Raw genomic sequence first — 14,279 nt, forward strand, 5'->3', positions numbered from 1 at the left:
TAGAAATGAAAATGTTTTAGGGAGAAGATGTTAAGATATGGACTCACACATATTTAACAATGTTATATGACTAAGCTATTCCCCTTTTGATATTTATTTTGTATCAGTTTTACATAGTATGGGTCACCTTATGTGTAGAGTCCATTGCCATCACGAGCCTTAGATGATGGGCCTAAGACTCGTGAGGCCTAATAGCCAAAGGGTATGGTCCTAAGGCAGGAGGGTATAAAACCAAAGGCTAAGTGTCTGTTCAATCGAATCACATAATTTGAAATAAGAACAGACTTGTTTTCTCTCCCACTCCCATCGTCAGAGAGAATCCAGAAGGAGGTGATGCCCTCCACAGCCTTAGAAGATCCATACCTTGTTCATTCAACACTCAAAATGGAATCAGGTTAGTTCAGTATGTTCCTTTCTATAGAAATGTTTGACATAATTTCTTCATATGATTCAACATGCAATTTCTGTCTAATAATTGGATACAAGCAAAATGGAGTTTCAACATAAGAATCACTTCCCACTACCATATATATATCTCTAATGTTCTGCCTATACTAGGAAAAGGATTCCAAGATCCTTAGAAAAGAAAAAGAAAAAAAAAATTTCTTTTCTGTAAATTCAGCTCTGTTCTTTTCCTTTCTGTTCTTCAGCTAACTGATTTTGAATTTTGAAGAACCAACCCTGAAAAAGGATGATCACCTTCTTGGTAATGGGTCTGTTGTTTATTCATGGACGGCTGCATTTAAATTTAAATATGCTTGAATGAGTGGGTTTGGTGCCTAAATAAAACCATGGAATCTTCTGTTTTGTCTATAGTTCTAATGCGTTCCAGCACTAAGTAACAAAAGTGCTCCTGTTTATTTAGACAATAGCATGAGAGTAGGGCCTAGTAACTACTGTGTTTAAAACGTTAACGGCTGGGTAAGGATTCTTTAAAGTTAGAGTACTTCTTGTTCTAGCTTAAAAAAATATTTTTGACCAAAAAAAAAAAAATAAAACTAGATAAAATTTAGACAAGGGTTTTAAAAAGTTAAAAAATCACCTGTAATTCTTTGGACATGTTTATAGTGTTTTTAGAAAGTATTTTTAATATTTTTAACATTTAAAATTTTTTATCTTTCAAGTATTAAAGATATTAGAAATACTTTCTATAATTACTTTCAAACACTCTTAAAACAATAGTGAAAATGCGCTTGAAAGTATTTATATTCAAAATTTCTTTAATAATAATGTTTTCTTATAAAATATTATTTTTCAGAAAATCATCTCAAGTGTTTTTCTAAAAAATGATTTTTCAAAATCTGAATAGTATTTCTTAAATTCTGTTAAACATTCAATGTTTTTTTTAAAAAACATCTTTTTAGGGTAAAAACACTTCTTAGAATCACTGCAAAGATAACTCTTAATAAATGATTCTCTGAAAAAAAAACTATTAGAGAAAATGCTTTCACAAAAATCATGTTGACGCATTTTTAGAATTTTGATTAGTATTTCCTAAATTCTATTAAACATTCCATGTTTTTTTTAAACTCTTTTTTACTGTAAAAGCACTTTCTAGGATTACTGTCAAAATAACTCTTAATAAATGATTATCTGAAAAAGACTATTAGAGAAAATACTTTCACAAAAATCATGTTTAGTAAAAACATTGACAAACACATTTTTAAAATTCGTTTGATAGTAATTTTAAAATGTATTTTTAATATTTTTAATATTTAAAATTTTTTATCAAAAAAAATATTTTTAAGTTCTAAAAAGATTATAAACGCTTTTTGAAACCTCTATCAAACAATTTCTTAAATCATGTCACAAATGATGAGTTTTAAAGGCCACACTCATTCCATTCACTCACCTATTATTCTTGAACACTTTAAATTCAACATTTCTATTTTTTTTTTTAAAAAGCTTAAGTTATGTTTACAAATTGTTATTAAGAATAATTATTTTATTTTTGAGAATTAAAAAAACATAAAAACGTATTTAATTAATTTTTAGAAATGGTTGAAAATAAAGCATTGGAGATGAAACTTCATTTAAAAAAAAATATTTGAAAATTAAAAAAAGAAAAAAACATGTTAAAAACTTTCTAAAATTTCAAACATATTTTTATTTTAGAAAATATGATAAAACAATTTTTGAAAATAGTTTAAAAATATATATATATTTTTAAGAATTATTTTTAAAAACCTTCCCAAAATAGACCCAAGACTCCTAATTTTAACATGTTCCAGTTAAATTACAAACACAAGGTACCTAGAAAGTATCCTGATTAAGAAAGCTTGAGTAGATATGCAAGGACGGCAAGTGATGTAACATCCTAAGATGTGAGGCTTTTCATCGAGGTTTATTTAGGCAGATATGCATCCCGAGTGACCTCCAGTGGAGTAGACCCTTCCTGGGCTAACCAGGGGATTTTGTTGCACACATTAGGATACTACTTTAGTGGTATAGCTCGGAGGGTAGCCTTGGGACTAGGGTGACCTCCAGCGGAGTTGCTTTAGGCATAGCGAGCCCAACACCTTCAGTCATATCCAGGGGTGAATCTGCAACCACTCCCAATTCAAAACCATGAAGTAATCTGGCTAGTGTCAGCTGCAGGATCTCCAGAGCAAGTGAGATTCCTGGGCACATCCTTCTGCCTGACCCAAATGGTAGAAGTTCAAAATGTTGACCCCTAACGTCCAAACCCACATGCTTTGTCAGGAACCTCTCAGGTTGGAACTCCAAAGGATCCGACCAAATTGTGGGATCGCGGTGTAACTTCCAGAGGTTAACCAGAAGGCGAGTCCCAGCTTGGATGTGGAAGCCTGCAATAGTGCAGTCCTCCATGGCCTCATGTGGCAGTGCAAGCGGCCCAGCAGGGTATAGTCGTAAGGTCTCCTTGATAATGGCTTGCAAGTAGACTAGCTTCTTTATATCTGATTCGTACACTTGCTGATTCCTTCCCACATGGAAGTCCAACTCTTCTTGTGCCTTTTTTAGTGCACGAGGGTTGTTCATTAGCAGAGAGAGGGCCCAGGTGAGTGTGATCGCTATTGTATCATTGCCCGCCAACATGACAGTCTGCATCAACATATTACACCCATGTTGAACTTGTGATTAAAGAAAAAAGTCCATACATCATTTGTGAAATAGTATGTCTAGCGTGTCGGCAGAAGAATCATGACTGGGGAATCCGGGTAAAAAAAAATTATCCCAGTTCCTGTTATCCCTGCCTAATTTATGAATTCTGTCTGCTGTTTCCTTAGGGAATGGTCTCGGCAATTTTTGTCAAAGAAAGAAACAGAGTTACTTCAATAGTCCTGAAATACTGTATAGCAGAAGGAAAAAATAGATCATGATGGAGTAATACGAGTATTATCAAGGTATTGATGAAGTTGCAGATGCTCATGAGGATGGTGGTGTTATGAAGTAGTAGAAACATACCAAGCAAGTGGCTTTGATGACAGTATCATGGTCATGGTCATGAGCAGATAACTGAGCATCATCTATAACAGACAGCATGGCATGAATGAAGTCTTGCTCAGCCTCATTGATGCTTCCGGAAAGCCTCTTCTGACGATGCTCCTCCACCCATCTTCCAAGAACCTGATCCAACTGCCTAGCTGTTCCCTTCATTTTTGCTGTATATCCCCTCACTGTGTCTAACCATCCAAGGAAGGGTACTGCATCAGAAACCATAAATTGCCCCATTAGATTCATGAAATCACCTAGGGCTTGGCACCATCTTGACTCGCCATTTTCACACCGTTTCCCAGCAACTGTTCTCATCGTCAAATTTGCTACCAGGTGCTCAAACTTTTTCTTCATGTCCACCAAAACAGGGCTGCCTCCATTTTCTACCCATTGCCCATAGAGCTCTTGGATGAAAAACTTGACTTCTGAGTCCCGGACATGCTTGAGCATCTCGTGCTGGCGGTTGGAGAGGAGATTAACCATGGCTAGCCTCCGCACATCACGCCAGTATGGACCGTGACGTTCAAACGCAAACATGGCATGGTCATAGCCCATGAGCTTTACTGCTAAGGATCTTGGTCGAGTGGCGAGTGCCTTGTCCTTGGTAGTGTAACATTCTTTTGCTACTTCCGAGCTACTAACCACCAGAGCAGTTCGAAGGCCAAGACGAATGGAGAAGATTGGTCCATACTCATCAGCCATGGCTCCGAATGTCCTATGTATTTGCTTATCTGCTCCTAGAAGATGAAGGTGACCCATTACAGGCCATGCCCCGGAGGGCTCTGGTGGGCTTCTGCCTTTGTTCTTGTTACCTTTGGCATTAACCAACCACAGACAGATAATTGCAAAAAGAATGCCGAAAACTGTGACATCTTGAAGCTGAAGAGAGAATCCCATTAGAAGATGGAGATACAAAAATCTAGTTCTTCTCCGTTTCCTTTCTTGTCAATGAAGGATTACCATCCTCCTCCTTTCCTTTTTTAGTTCATTGCCTTTTTAACTTTTCATTTTGTCGTTGACGTTGCTGACAAGCGTGGTCCCGGGCTGACAGCCTTTTCCGCAAGTGCCATGGCCCATGGGTTGGTAGATTCGCATTTTACCCACGTTTCCCATTTTGCCCGATCTTAAGGTAGATTCGCACTGAGGTACCTTTTTTGGAAGTCTGATTGAGGATAAGGATGAAAGTATCATAATAACAAATATATTGATAATTTTATTTTATGAATATATTTTGATAGATATTTTAATATAAAATATAAAATATTTGATAAACATAAAATTGATTAAAGTGATTTTTTTCAAAAATAAAAATATTAAAAGTATAATAGATATTTTAAAATTATTTTATTAAATTTTTTTATACATAATATAATTTATCATATTTGATAATTATATTATATATAAGAATAAATAAATATATATTTTATAAGTGTATATTTATTATTAAATTATATTGAATATTATTGTGATATTTGATTATTAAAAAATATATTTAATATTAAAATTAAATTTATAATCCATTTTATTTAATTGTATTAAATAATATAAAATAAATAATGATATATATATATATATATGATTTTTAATATTTAATTAATATATTAATGGAAGATGTCTCAGTGGTTGGTGAACATTTTGGCTAGGGTTGGATTCCCCTCAGTAGCAGTAGAAAATTTGAATTTTTTTGAAGTTTGACCAATCAAAATATTGGTGAAAAATCAATAAATTATCGAAATATCGAGGTGCCAATATTTCTTCCCTATATTTCGTGTCGAGATCCACCTATACACGATTTTTAACGATATATTGTCAAAATATCATGATATTTTAATACTGGTTAAGGTCAGGTTTTGAGGCAGTCTCTTGATGATCCAATTTTTAGCCGCTCAAGAGAAAATGAGTTAGTGGAAAGTTCAGTTCGGGTGCTTTCAGCCCAAGTTGTGCCTCCTCTTTACCTACCACACAATACATAGACTTACAAGCTCATCTCCAATATGATTTGATCGATGTTACGTAGTGTTTCAAGTTCTCTTTACTTATTTATCTCTGAAAGTCTAATATAAGTATGCCAGACCTACGAGGAATCCTTAGGGAGCCGGTCTACTCACTTGGTCACTTATATTTTTCTTGATAGGTATCGTCATGTTGTTATTTCTGGTACTAACACAGGTTCAGTGGACTAAAAGTACCAGTTCCAGGCATAAAAAGGAACCATATGTAGGCACAATCGCCTGATGAAGGAAGATATTAGAGCATTCTCTCATGCACACCTCACTCTGCATGGAGGACGATGACTAGTAATCTCGTGCACAACCACACGACAAACCAGCAATGTAAACTTGATTCAGTATCACTTCCCATATCACTTCTCGCTAAATAGAAGGTGGGAGAGTTTGTCACAACATCAACAAATTTAGCTCCTCTTTTTCTTCTCTATGTTTTTGTTTAGCTAATTGATTTTCTGAGGTCTGCAAACCAAGAACTGTTCTACCTTCCTGATTAGCTCTAGAGTTGATGGGGGAGAAAATGTCGATTTCTATGAAGATTAAAGTATAATCAAACAACAAACAAGAAGAAAAAGAAGAAGATGCACTTTACGAGTATCAGATATGAATGCAATGTAAAAACATATAATTCCAATTTGAAGAAGCAAAAAACTTTCAGATCATCAAAGCTTATTGCTTAAATTTAAAAAAAAAAAGGAAAAAAAATCTGTCAGCCATTGGTCATTGTCCGGACGGCTCTGGTGGCCTTTTGCCTTCCTTGATCTTGTTTCTTTTGGCATTAAGTGCTGTTTCCAACAACAGACAGATTGTAGCAAGAAGCCCAAAAACTGAGATCTCTTGAGGCTGAAGGGAGAATCCCATGACTAGTTAGTACCAGAGAGAATGGATCAGGGGGAAGAATCACTTCTCCAAAATGGCTCAAAACTACATACACTAGAACACTCACAAGTAGGAATTCATGTTCCACACATGTGCCATCCTAATATGAAAACCATAGACGGCTCTCAATGCATGGTAGAAAATATGAAGCACCTTTGAAGTCTAAAATAAGATAGTTCTGAGTATGAAAAAAACCATCTCTTTGGCTAGTTGTTATTATGCCTATTTGTACATTGAAAATCATGTGGAGTGTGGCTAGCCCCATAGTTATATAAAAAAGCTATGTTTGTACAAGCTTCCAAATAAGACCATTCTGCTGGTGGAAAAAAAAAAAAAAAAACACAAATCCCATTTGTGTTTTTCCCTTACCCTGAGTTGACTAAAAAATATGAGCTAGGCTCAACACAAACAAGAAACTTTGAAGCAGAAGCAAGAAAAATTATCAAATCAAATAACGACATAGGCATCAACATATGAACTCTATTTGATCGATGAAGATGATCATAATCAACTGATGTATGATCTTAAATAAGTCGGATGCACGACCTCAAGCGCAAATGAGATTCCTGGGCATACCCTTCTGCCTGACCCAAATGGCAGAAATTCCAAATTTTGACCCCTAACATCCAAATACACATGCTTCGTTAGGAACCTCTCAGGTTGGAACTCCAAAGGATCCGACCAAATTCTGGGGTCCTTGTGCAACTTCCAGAGATTACCCAAAAGGCGCGTCCCAGCTTGGATGTGAAAGCCAGCCACAGTGCAATCTTCCATGGCCTCACGTGGCAGGGAAAGTGGCCCAGGAGGGTACAGTCGTAATGTTTCCTTGACGATGGCTTGAAAGTAGACTAGGTTCTTTATATCTGATCCATCCCCTTGGCGATGCTTTCCCACTTTGATGTCTAACTCATCTTGTGCTCTTTTTAGAGTGCTGGGATTGTTCATTAGCAGAGAGAGGGCCCCAGGTCAGTGTGATCACCGTAGAATTAGAGCCGCCTATTATAAGAGTTTGCATCAACATTACATCCATGCTGGTCTTTTGAGCTGGTGATATGGCTTCTTTGATCAGCGTGTGTTAAAAAACCGTATGTCTGGCTGTTAGTAGAACAATTTAAAAGTTTATCATAGTTTTCATTATTCCCAGAAATTTTTTCAAAGAAAGTTGAGAGTTAATCATCAGTCCTGAAATAGCAAGTGTAACAGCTGGACAAAACCAATCATGATGGAGGTTTGCTGTTAAGTGTGTGGAGGTTCATGGAATTTGACCAAGGAAAGAAGAAGAAACATACCAAGCAAGTAGCCTTAATGACAGTGTCATGGTCATGATCAGAGAACTGACCATCCTCAATAACAGACAGCATGACATGGTTGAAGTCTTGCTCAGCCTCGTTCATGCTTCCAGAGAACCTCTTCCGGCAATGCTCCTCCACCCAGCTTCCCAGCACCTGATCCACCTCCCTAACTGTTCTCTTCATTTTTGCCGTATATCCTCTCACAGTGCCCAACCAGCCAAGGAAGGGGATTGCATCAGAAACCATAAATATCCCCGAAAGATATAACAAATCGCCAAGGGCCTTCCGGCACCGTCTTGACTCATAGTCATTTGTAACGGTGCCAAAATTTCCCAGCTACTGCGCTCACCATTACATTTGCTGCCAGGTGCCAACACTTCTCCTTCATCTCGACCAAGACAGGCCTGTCCCCATTTTGTATCCATTGCCCGTAGAGCTCTTTGATGAAAAGCTTAACTTCTGAGTCCCGGACATGGTTGAGTAACTCAAGCTGGCGGTTTGAGAGGAGCTCAACCGAGGCCAGCTTCCTTACATCACGCCAGTATGGCCCGCAGGGAGAGAAGCCAAACATGGCATGGCCATAGCCCATGAGCTTTCCTGCCAAGGATCAGGTCGAGTGGAAAATGCTTTGTCCATGGTAGTTAAACATTCTGTTGCTACTTCATAGCTGCTAACCACCAAAGTTTTGCGCAGGCCAATGTGAAAGCAAAAGATTGGTCCATACTTATCTGCCATGGCTCCAAATGCTTGATGTTGGGGCTTGCCTGCTCGTACAAGATGAAGGTGTCCGATTAAAGCCATGCCGGTGATGGTTCTGGTGCCCTTTTGCCTCTGTTTCTGTTCCCTTTGCCCTTAATCAACCACAAACAGATGATAGCAACAGAAGGCTAGAAAACTATGATCCCTTGAAGCTGAAGATAGAATCCCATGACTTAATAGAAAAGAAAATGTTTTATGGGGAAGAATCACTTCCCACTACCATATATATACCTCTAATGTTCTGTCTATACTAGGAAAAGGATTCCAAGATCCTTAGAAGAAAAAGGAAAATGAAAAAAAAAAAACTTTTCTGCAAATTCAGCTATGTTCTTTTCCTTACTGTTCTTCAGCTAACTGATTTTGAATTTTGAACAACCCTGAAAAAGGAGTTTTGGGTCAAATTGACCAATTTTATTTTTTTTAAAAAAGGATCTAACAACTTTATGAAATTTATGTTCAAATTGGTCTCTTTGGTCCCACGTAGATGCCATGTTATAAAAAATATTTTTTTTCATCATTTTAGTTAAAGCCTCAATTGACAACTAAGACTTTATTTTTGAACTAAAGCCGCAGTTATCAACTAAGGCTTTAGTTTTTGAATTAAAACCACAGTTTTCAATTGAGGTTTCATTGTTGAACTGAAACATCAATTGACAATTGAGACTTCATTTTTGAACTAAATCCGTAGTTGCCAATTGAGACTTCATTTTTAAACTGAAGCCTCAATTGGCAACTAAGATTTCATTTTTGAACTAAAGCTGCAGTTGTCAATTGATGATTCATTTTTAAATTGAAGTCTCAATTGACAACTACGGCTTCATTTTTGAACTAAAATTGCAATTGTCAATTGAGACTTCAATTAATTTTTTTAATTTAAAATTTAATTAAAAATTATTAAATTACAATTTATTATTGAAATTAAAAAAAATATACTTAAATAATAAATTATTTATATTTAAACTTAAGAATCTAGTATTACTTCAACAAACATAAATTAATAAATAGAAGATATTATAAATAAATATTTTATTTATTAATAAATTAATAATATTAAAATAATAAATTTATATAACATATAAATAATATATAAAATTGTATCATTTATTAATTTAAGATATTTAATTTGTTTTTTTTAAGACATTAATTTATTTGTATTATGAAAAATTTATCTTTATCGAAATAATAACATACTTTTAAGCAGTAGTTGCTAACTAAGATTTCAATTATAATTTGTTTTTACTTTCAAATTTAATTAAAAACTATTAAATTACAATTTATTATTAAAATTAAAAATATATACTTTAATAATAAATTATTTATATTTAAACTTAAGAATATAGTATTACTTCAACAAATATAAATTGATAAATAGAAGATATTATAAATGAATATTTTATTTATTAATAAATTAATAATATTAAAATAATAAACTTATATAACATATAAATAATATATAAAATTGTATAATTTATTAATTTAAGATATTTAATTTGTTGTTTTTTAAGATATTAATTTATTTGTATTATGACAAATTCCACATTTGTCATATATAGATTTTTTGACAAAATTAGCTAATGAAATTAATTAGAAGAAGTCTACTACAAAATGTAATTTTTAGTAATTTAATCAAAGTCATAAAAAATACCCAGTAAACATTATTATAGTGGGAAAAAAAAAACATATATAATCTCACATGTCTCCACAAGGAGAAAACCTATGTGTAACTGGTACTCTCTTTCTTGGACACTCTTCTCTAACTATAGCAGGTACTACATGTGACACATGAAGAACATCTGTCTGTGATGGGGCTGGAGCTGGAAATAGAGGTGGTGGTGGAGGTAGCAATCTAGGTTGATGTAGGCCTTGCCTACCCCTTGGAATGGCTGACAGTAAATCTAACTGAGTAGATGTGTCAATCTCCACTAATGGTGGGTTTGAAGAACTAGGGGGTTGTAATGGAGGTAGGTCTAAAGAGGTAGGGGGTTGTACTGATGGTGGGTCTGAAGAAGTAGAGGGTTGTGTTGATGGTGGGTCTAAAGAAGTAGGGGCCTGAACTGAAGGTAAGTCTAAAGAAATAGAGGGTTGTACTGATGGTGGGTTTAAAGAGGTAGAGGGTTGCACTGATGGTAGGTCTGAAAAAGTAGGGTGTTGCACTAATGGTAGGTCTAAAGAGATGGGTGACTGTACTAATCGTGAGAATAAAAATGTATGTGGGGGTTCTAGGAATGGTACATGGTATATATCTAAATAGTCAATGAGAATATCATTCATCTTTGATTCTAGTCTGCTTGCTCATTAGAAAGTTGTTGTTTGTTTAAAAATAGGGAGGAAGAAAAAAATATTTTTTTGATGAAATTTACTCGCACTAATATTTACCCATTATTTTTTTTAGGCTATTTCCTCCAACACCCAGGTGTAGACCCTCAATTTTGTCCTTTTAGCACATGACTTTAAGTTCGTTTTCAGTGCTTCAAAATAGTTCCTTGGTGGTCCATTACTACTCGTACAACTTACCTTTTTCTGAGTCACCTCGGGGACTTTGGTTAGGGGATTATCTTACCCCTTATTGTGACCCTTGGCAGCCCTAACTTAGACTTAGGCTTTTCTTGCTTTTTTTGGGATAGCTTTTAGATACACTTGACCCATTAGGCACCACCCTAGGCCCACTTAGATTCACCTAGGCTCATTCAGGCACATCTAGGCCCATTTAGGTTCACTAGATCCACTTAGGTATCTTAGCCCTCTCATGTCACCGTTGCGGTAATTCCTACATGACTTACATAATTTGCATGATTTGCATTTTTTTAACACTTGTATGTACTTGATTTCCTATTCATTTATTTATCTACTTATTTTATTAACATTTAGTTAGTTATTTGTTTTATTTATTTATTTTATAGAATATTGCATGAGATTGATGTCATTAATTGCGTAAACTGATGTCTTAATTTGTTTGTGTGTAGCTATGATAGATATATTGTTTTTGATTGCATATATTTTTTTATTAGTTTTAATTCTCAATTTCATAACCTCTACTGCTTTTAATTCTTATTTTATTTTGGCATGAGATTTGAATGCACACAGTGGAGAAGATCTTTGACGTACACGGCTGCATATAGAAAGTGGGCACATCACGGCTGAGGCACATCCGGGAGCATATGGAAAGAAGATTAAAGAGAATCTGATTACTTACCAAATGAGAGAGGGGCTGCATCCTTGGAAAATCTCCAAGTAAGCTGCACATATGTAGACTTCCCATATCCACGCGTATAACAAAAAAAGGAAGTAAAATATTCTACAAGAGTGGGCTGCCATATAAAAAAAAGTGGGGAGAAAAAAAGGCATGGGAGGATTTCGGAAGGAAGGAGGAAGAAGGAGTGACCGGGCAAAAGAGGATTTTTATCTGGGGAGTTGTCTTTAGAGGTGAGAGGAAAGCCGGAAGCCCAGCGATTGCAGCCAAGACTGCCCAAAATTTAAAATCCATTGGGTTTGGAGGAGAGGCATAGAGAAGAGGGGACTTTCAGCATGCACTGAGAACAGAGTGGAATCAGAAAAGAGAAGCAATCTTTGCTTCTTCAGAAAAGTTCTAAGCCCAAGAATTGACATGCATTTGACTCTAAAGATCAAAGCTTTAACAAGAGAAGATTCAATTGTTCATTGATTCAGAAACAGAGGGTTAGGGTTTTGATTGTTTTGTGGTTCTGCAGATTGGGTGAAATTGTCCATTTAAAAAGAAAAAGAATCTTGGGCTTTTGAGGCTGGTGTAAAAATGATGTCAAGATCGTATACCAATCTTTTAGATTTAGCTACTGGGAATTTTCCGGCAATCGGTCGAGAACGGAAGCGGCTTCCGAGGGTAATGACGGTTCCGGGCAATGTGTATGAACTTGATGATGATCAGGCTAATAGTGTGTCGTCTGATAACCCCTCTTCAGTTGCTCAAGATCGGTTGATTATAGTGGCAAACCAGTTGCCTGTGAAAGCTAACCGAAGAGCAGATGATAGAGGCTGGGTTTTTAGTTGGAATGAAGACTCATTGCTTCTGCAACTTAAGGAGGGTTTGCCAGAAGACATGGAAGTTCTGTATGTTGGGTCATTGAGGGTTGATGTTGACTTGACGGAACAAGAGGAAGTATCCCAGATTCTGTTGGAGACATTCAAATGTGTCCCTACTTTTCTGCCTCATGATGTTTTAGAGAAATTCTATCATGGATTCTGCAAGAAGTTGTTATGGCCGCTTTTCCATTACATGTTGCCATTTTCAGCTGATCATGGAGGTCGGTTTGATCGGTCTATGTGGGAAGCATATGTGTGGGCAAATAAGTTATTCTCACAAAAGGTTATTGAGGCGATAAACCCAGATGATGATTATGTTTGGATTCATGATTACCATTTGATGGTATTGCCAACTTTCTTGAGGAGGCACTTTAACCAGTTAAGAATGGGGTTTTTTCTTCATAGTCCATTTCCATCTTCAGAGATCTACAGGACTCTTCCTGTCAGAGAAGAAATTCTTAAGGCTTTGCTTAACTCAGACCTTATTGGTTTCCACACATTTGATTATGCTCGGCATTTCCTTTCTTGTTGCAGTCGGATGTTGGGTTTGGAGTATCAGTCAAAGAGGGGCTATATAGGGTTGGAATATTATGGAAGGACTGTGGGGATCAAGATTATGCCTGTTGGGATTCATATGGGCCGGATTGCTTCAGTGATGAAGCTTGCAGATAAGGAGAAGAAGGTAGGAGAGCTCAAGCAGCAGTTTGAAGGGAAAACGGTGTTGCTTGGTGTTAATGATATGGACATTTTTAAAGGTATTAATTTGAAGCTATTGGCAATGGAACAGTTGCTTCAGCAACACTCAAAGTGGCAAGGAAAGACCGTGTTGGTTCAGATTGCAAACCCTGCAAGAGGTAAAGGAGCAGATTTAGAGGAAATACAAGCTGAAATAAGGGAAAGCTGCAGAAGAATCAATGAAGAATTTGGGGAGCCCGGGTATGAACCAATAGTTTTTGTTGACAGACCAGTTTCAATCAGTGAGAGAATTGCCTATTACAGTATTGCTGAGTGTGTTGTTGTCACGGCTGTCAGGGATGGGATGAACCTTACGCCGTATGAATACATTGTTTGTAGACAAGGAACAGATGATTCTGAATCAAGTTCGGATTTGAGTGGGCCCAAGAAGAGCATGCTAGTGCTATCAGAATTTATTGGATGCTCTCCTTCACTTAGTGGGGCTATCTGTGTGAATCCATGGAATGTCGAAGCAACTGCTGAGGCAATGAATGAAGCTATTTCAATGTCTCAATCAGAGCAACTCCTGCGACATGAGAAGCATTTTCGGTATGTTAGCACCCATGATGTGGCTTATTGGTCACGAAGCTTCTTGCAAGATATGGAGAGAACCTGCTCAGAGCTCTTTAGGAGAAGATGCTGGGGAATTGGTTTAAGTTTTGGGTTCAGAGTTGTAGCACTTGATCCTAATTTTAGAAAGCTTTCAATAGAGGCTATTGTTTCGGCCTACTGTAGGGCTAAGAGTAGGGCCATACTGTTGGACTATGATGGCACTGTGATGCCCCAAAATTCCATCAACAAGGCTCCAAGTCAGGAGGTTATTTCAATTCTAAACACACTTTGCTGGGACAAGAAAAATATAGTTTTTATTGTCAGTGGAAGAGGAAGGGATAACTTAAGCCAGTGGTTTTCCCCCTGCAGGAAGCTTGGACTTGCAGCAGAAGCAATCTTAATGGAAGGAATAAATGAAGAGAATGAACGAGAAAATATTGATAATTTGGCAGAGAGTGAGGCAATTGATATGGAGCAGAATAGGAAGAATCAACCAAAGTCATCTGGAATGACTGATCAGCCCCCGCAAGCATCAACAGAATAA

General features: G+C 36.4%; 4 protein-coding genes across 4 annotated transcripts; 1 reads left to right on the forward strand and 3 right to left on the reverse strand.

Annotated features, from left to right (window-relative positions):
- Nucleotides 1-2,197: 2,197 nt before the first annotated feature.
- Nucleotides 2,198-4,412, reverse strand: LOC100264141 (xanthotoxin 5-hydroxylase CYP82C4). The gene is made up of 2 exons (XM_002281325.5): nt 3,427-4,412; nt 2,198-3,063 (listed from the first exon to the last, which is right to left on the reverse strand). The coding sequence occupies exons 1-2, from the start codon at nt 4,351-4,353 to the stop codon at nt 2,440-2,442; spliced, it is 1,551 nt and encodes a 516-aa protein (XP_002281361.1). The 5' UTR covers nt 4,354-4,412; the 3' UTR covers nt 2,198-2,439.
- Nucleotides 4,413-6,848: 2,436 nt separating this feature from the next.
- On the reverse strand, nt 6,849-8,432 carry LOC104878814 (protopine 6-monooxygenase-like). Its single transcript, XM_059735930.1, is given in 3 exon segments — nt 6,849-7,301; nt 7,303-7,348; nt 7,629-8,432. Coding segments are annotated over 3 exon segments (750 nt in total). The 5' UTR covers nt 7,880-8,432.
- On the reverse strand, nt 7,941-8,434 carry LOC132253560 (cytochrome P450 CYP82H23-like). The gene is made up of 2 exons (XM_059735931.1): nt 8,323-8,434; nt 7,941-8,230 (listed from the first exon to the last, which is right to left on the reverse strand). The coding sequence occupies exons 1-2, from the start codon at nt 8,432-8,434 to the stop codon at nt 7,941-7,943; spliced, it is 402 nt and encodes a 133-aa protein (XP_059591914.1).
- Nucleotides 8,435-11,962: 3,528 nt separating this feature from the next.
- Nucleotides 11,963-14,279, forward strand: LOC100253824 (probable alpha,alpha-trehalose-phosphate synthase [UDP-forming] 7). The gene has a single exon (XM_059735932.1). The coding sequence runs from the start codon at nt 12,162-12,164 to the stop codon at nt 14,277-14,279; it is 2,118 nt and encodes a 705-aa protein (XP_059591915.1). The 5' UTR covers nt 11,963-12,161.

This window comes from Vitis vinifera, chromosome 3, assembly GCF_030704535.1.
Source record: "Vitis vinifera cultivar Pinot Noir 40024 chromosome 3, ASM3070453v1".
Taxonomy (NCBI): Eukaryota; Viridiplantae; Streptophyta; class Magnoliopsida; order Vitales; family Vitaceae; genus Vitis; species Vitis vinifera.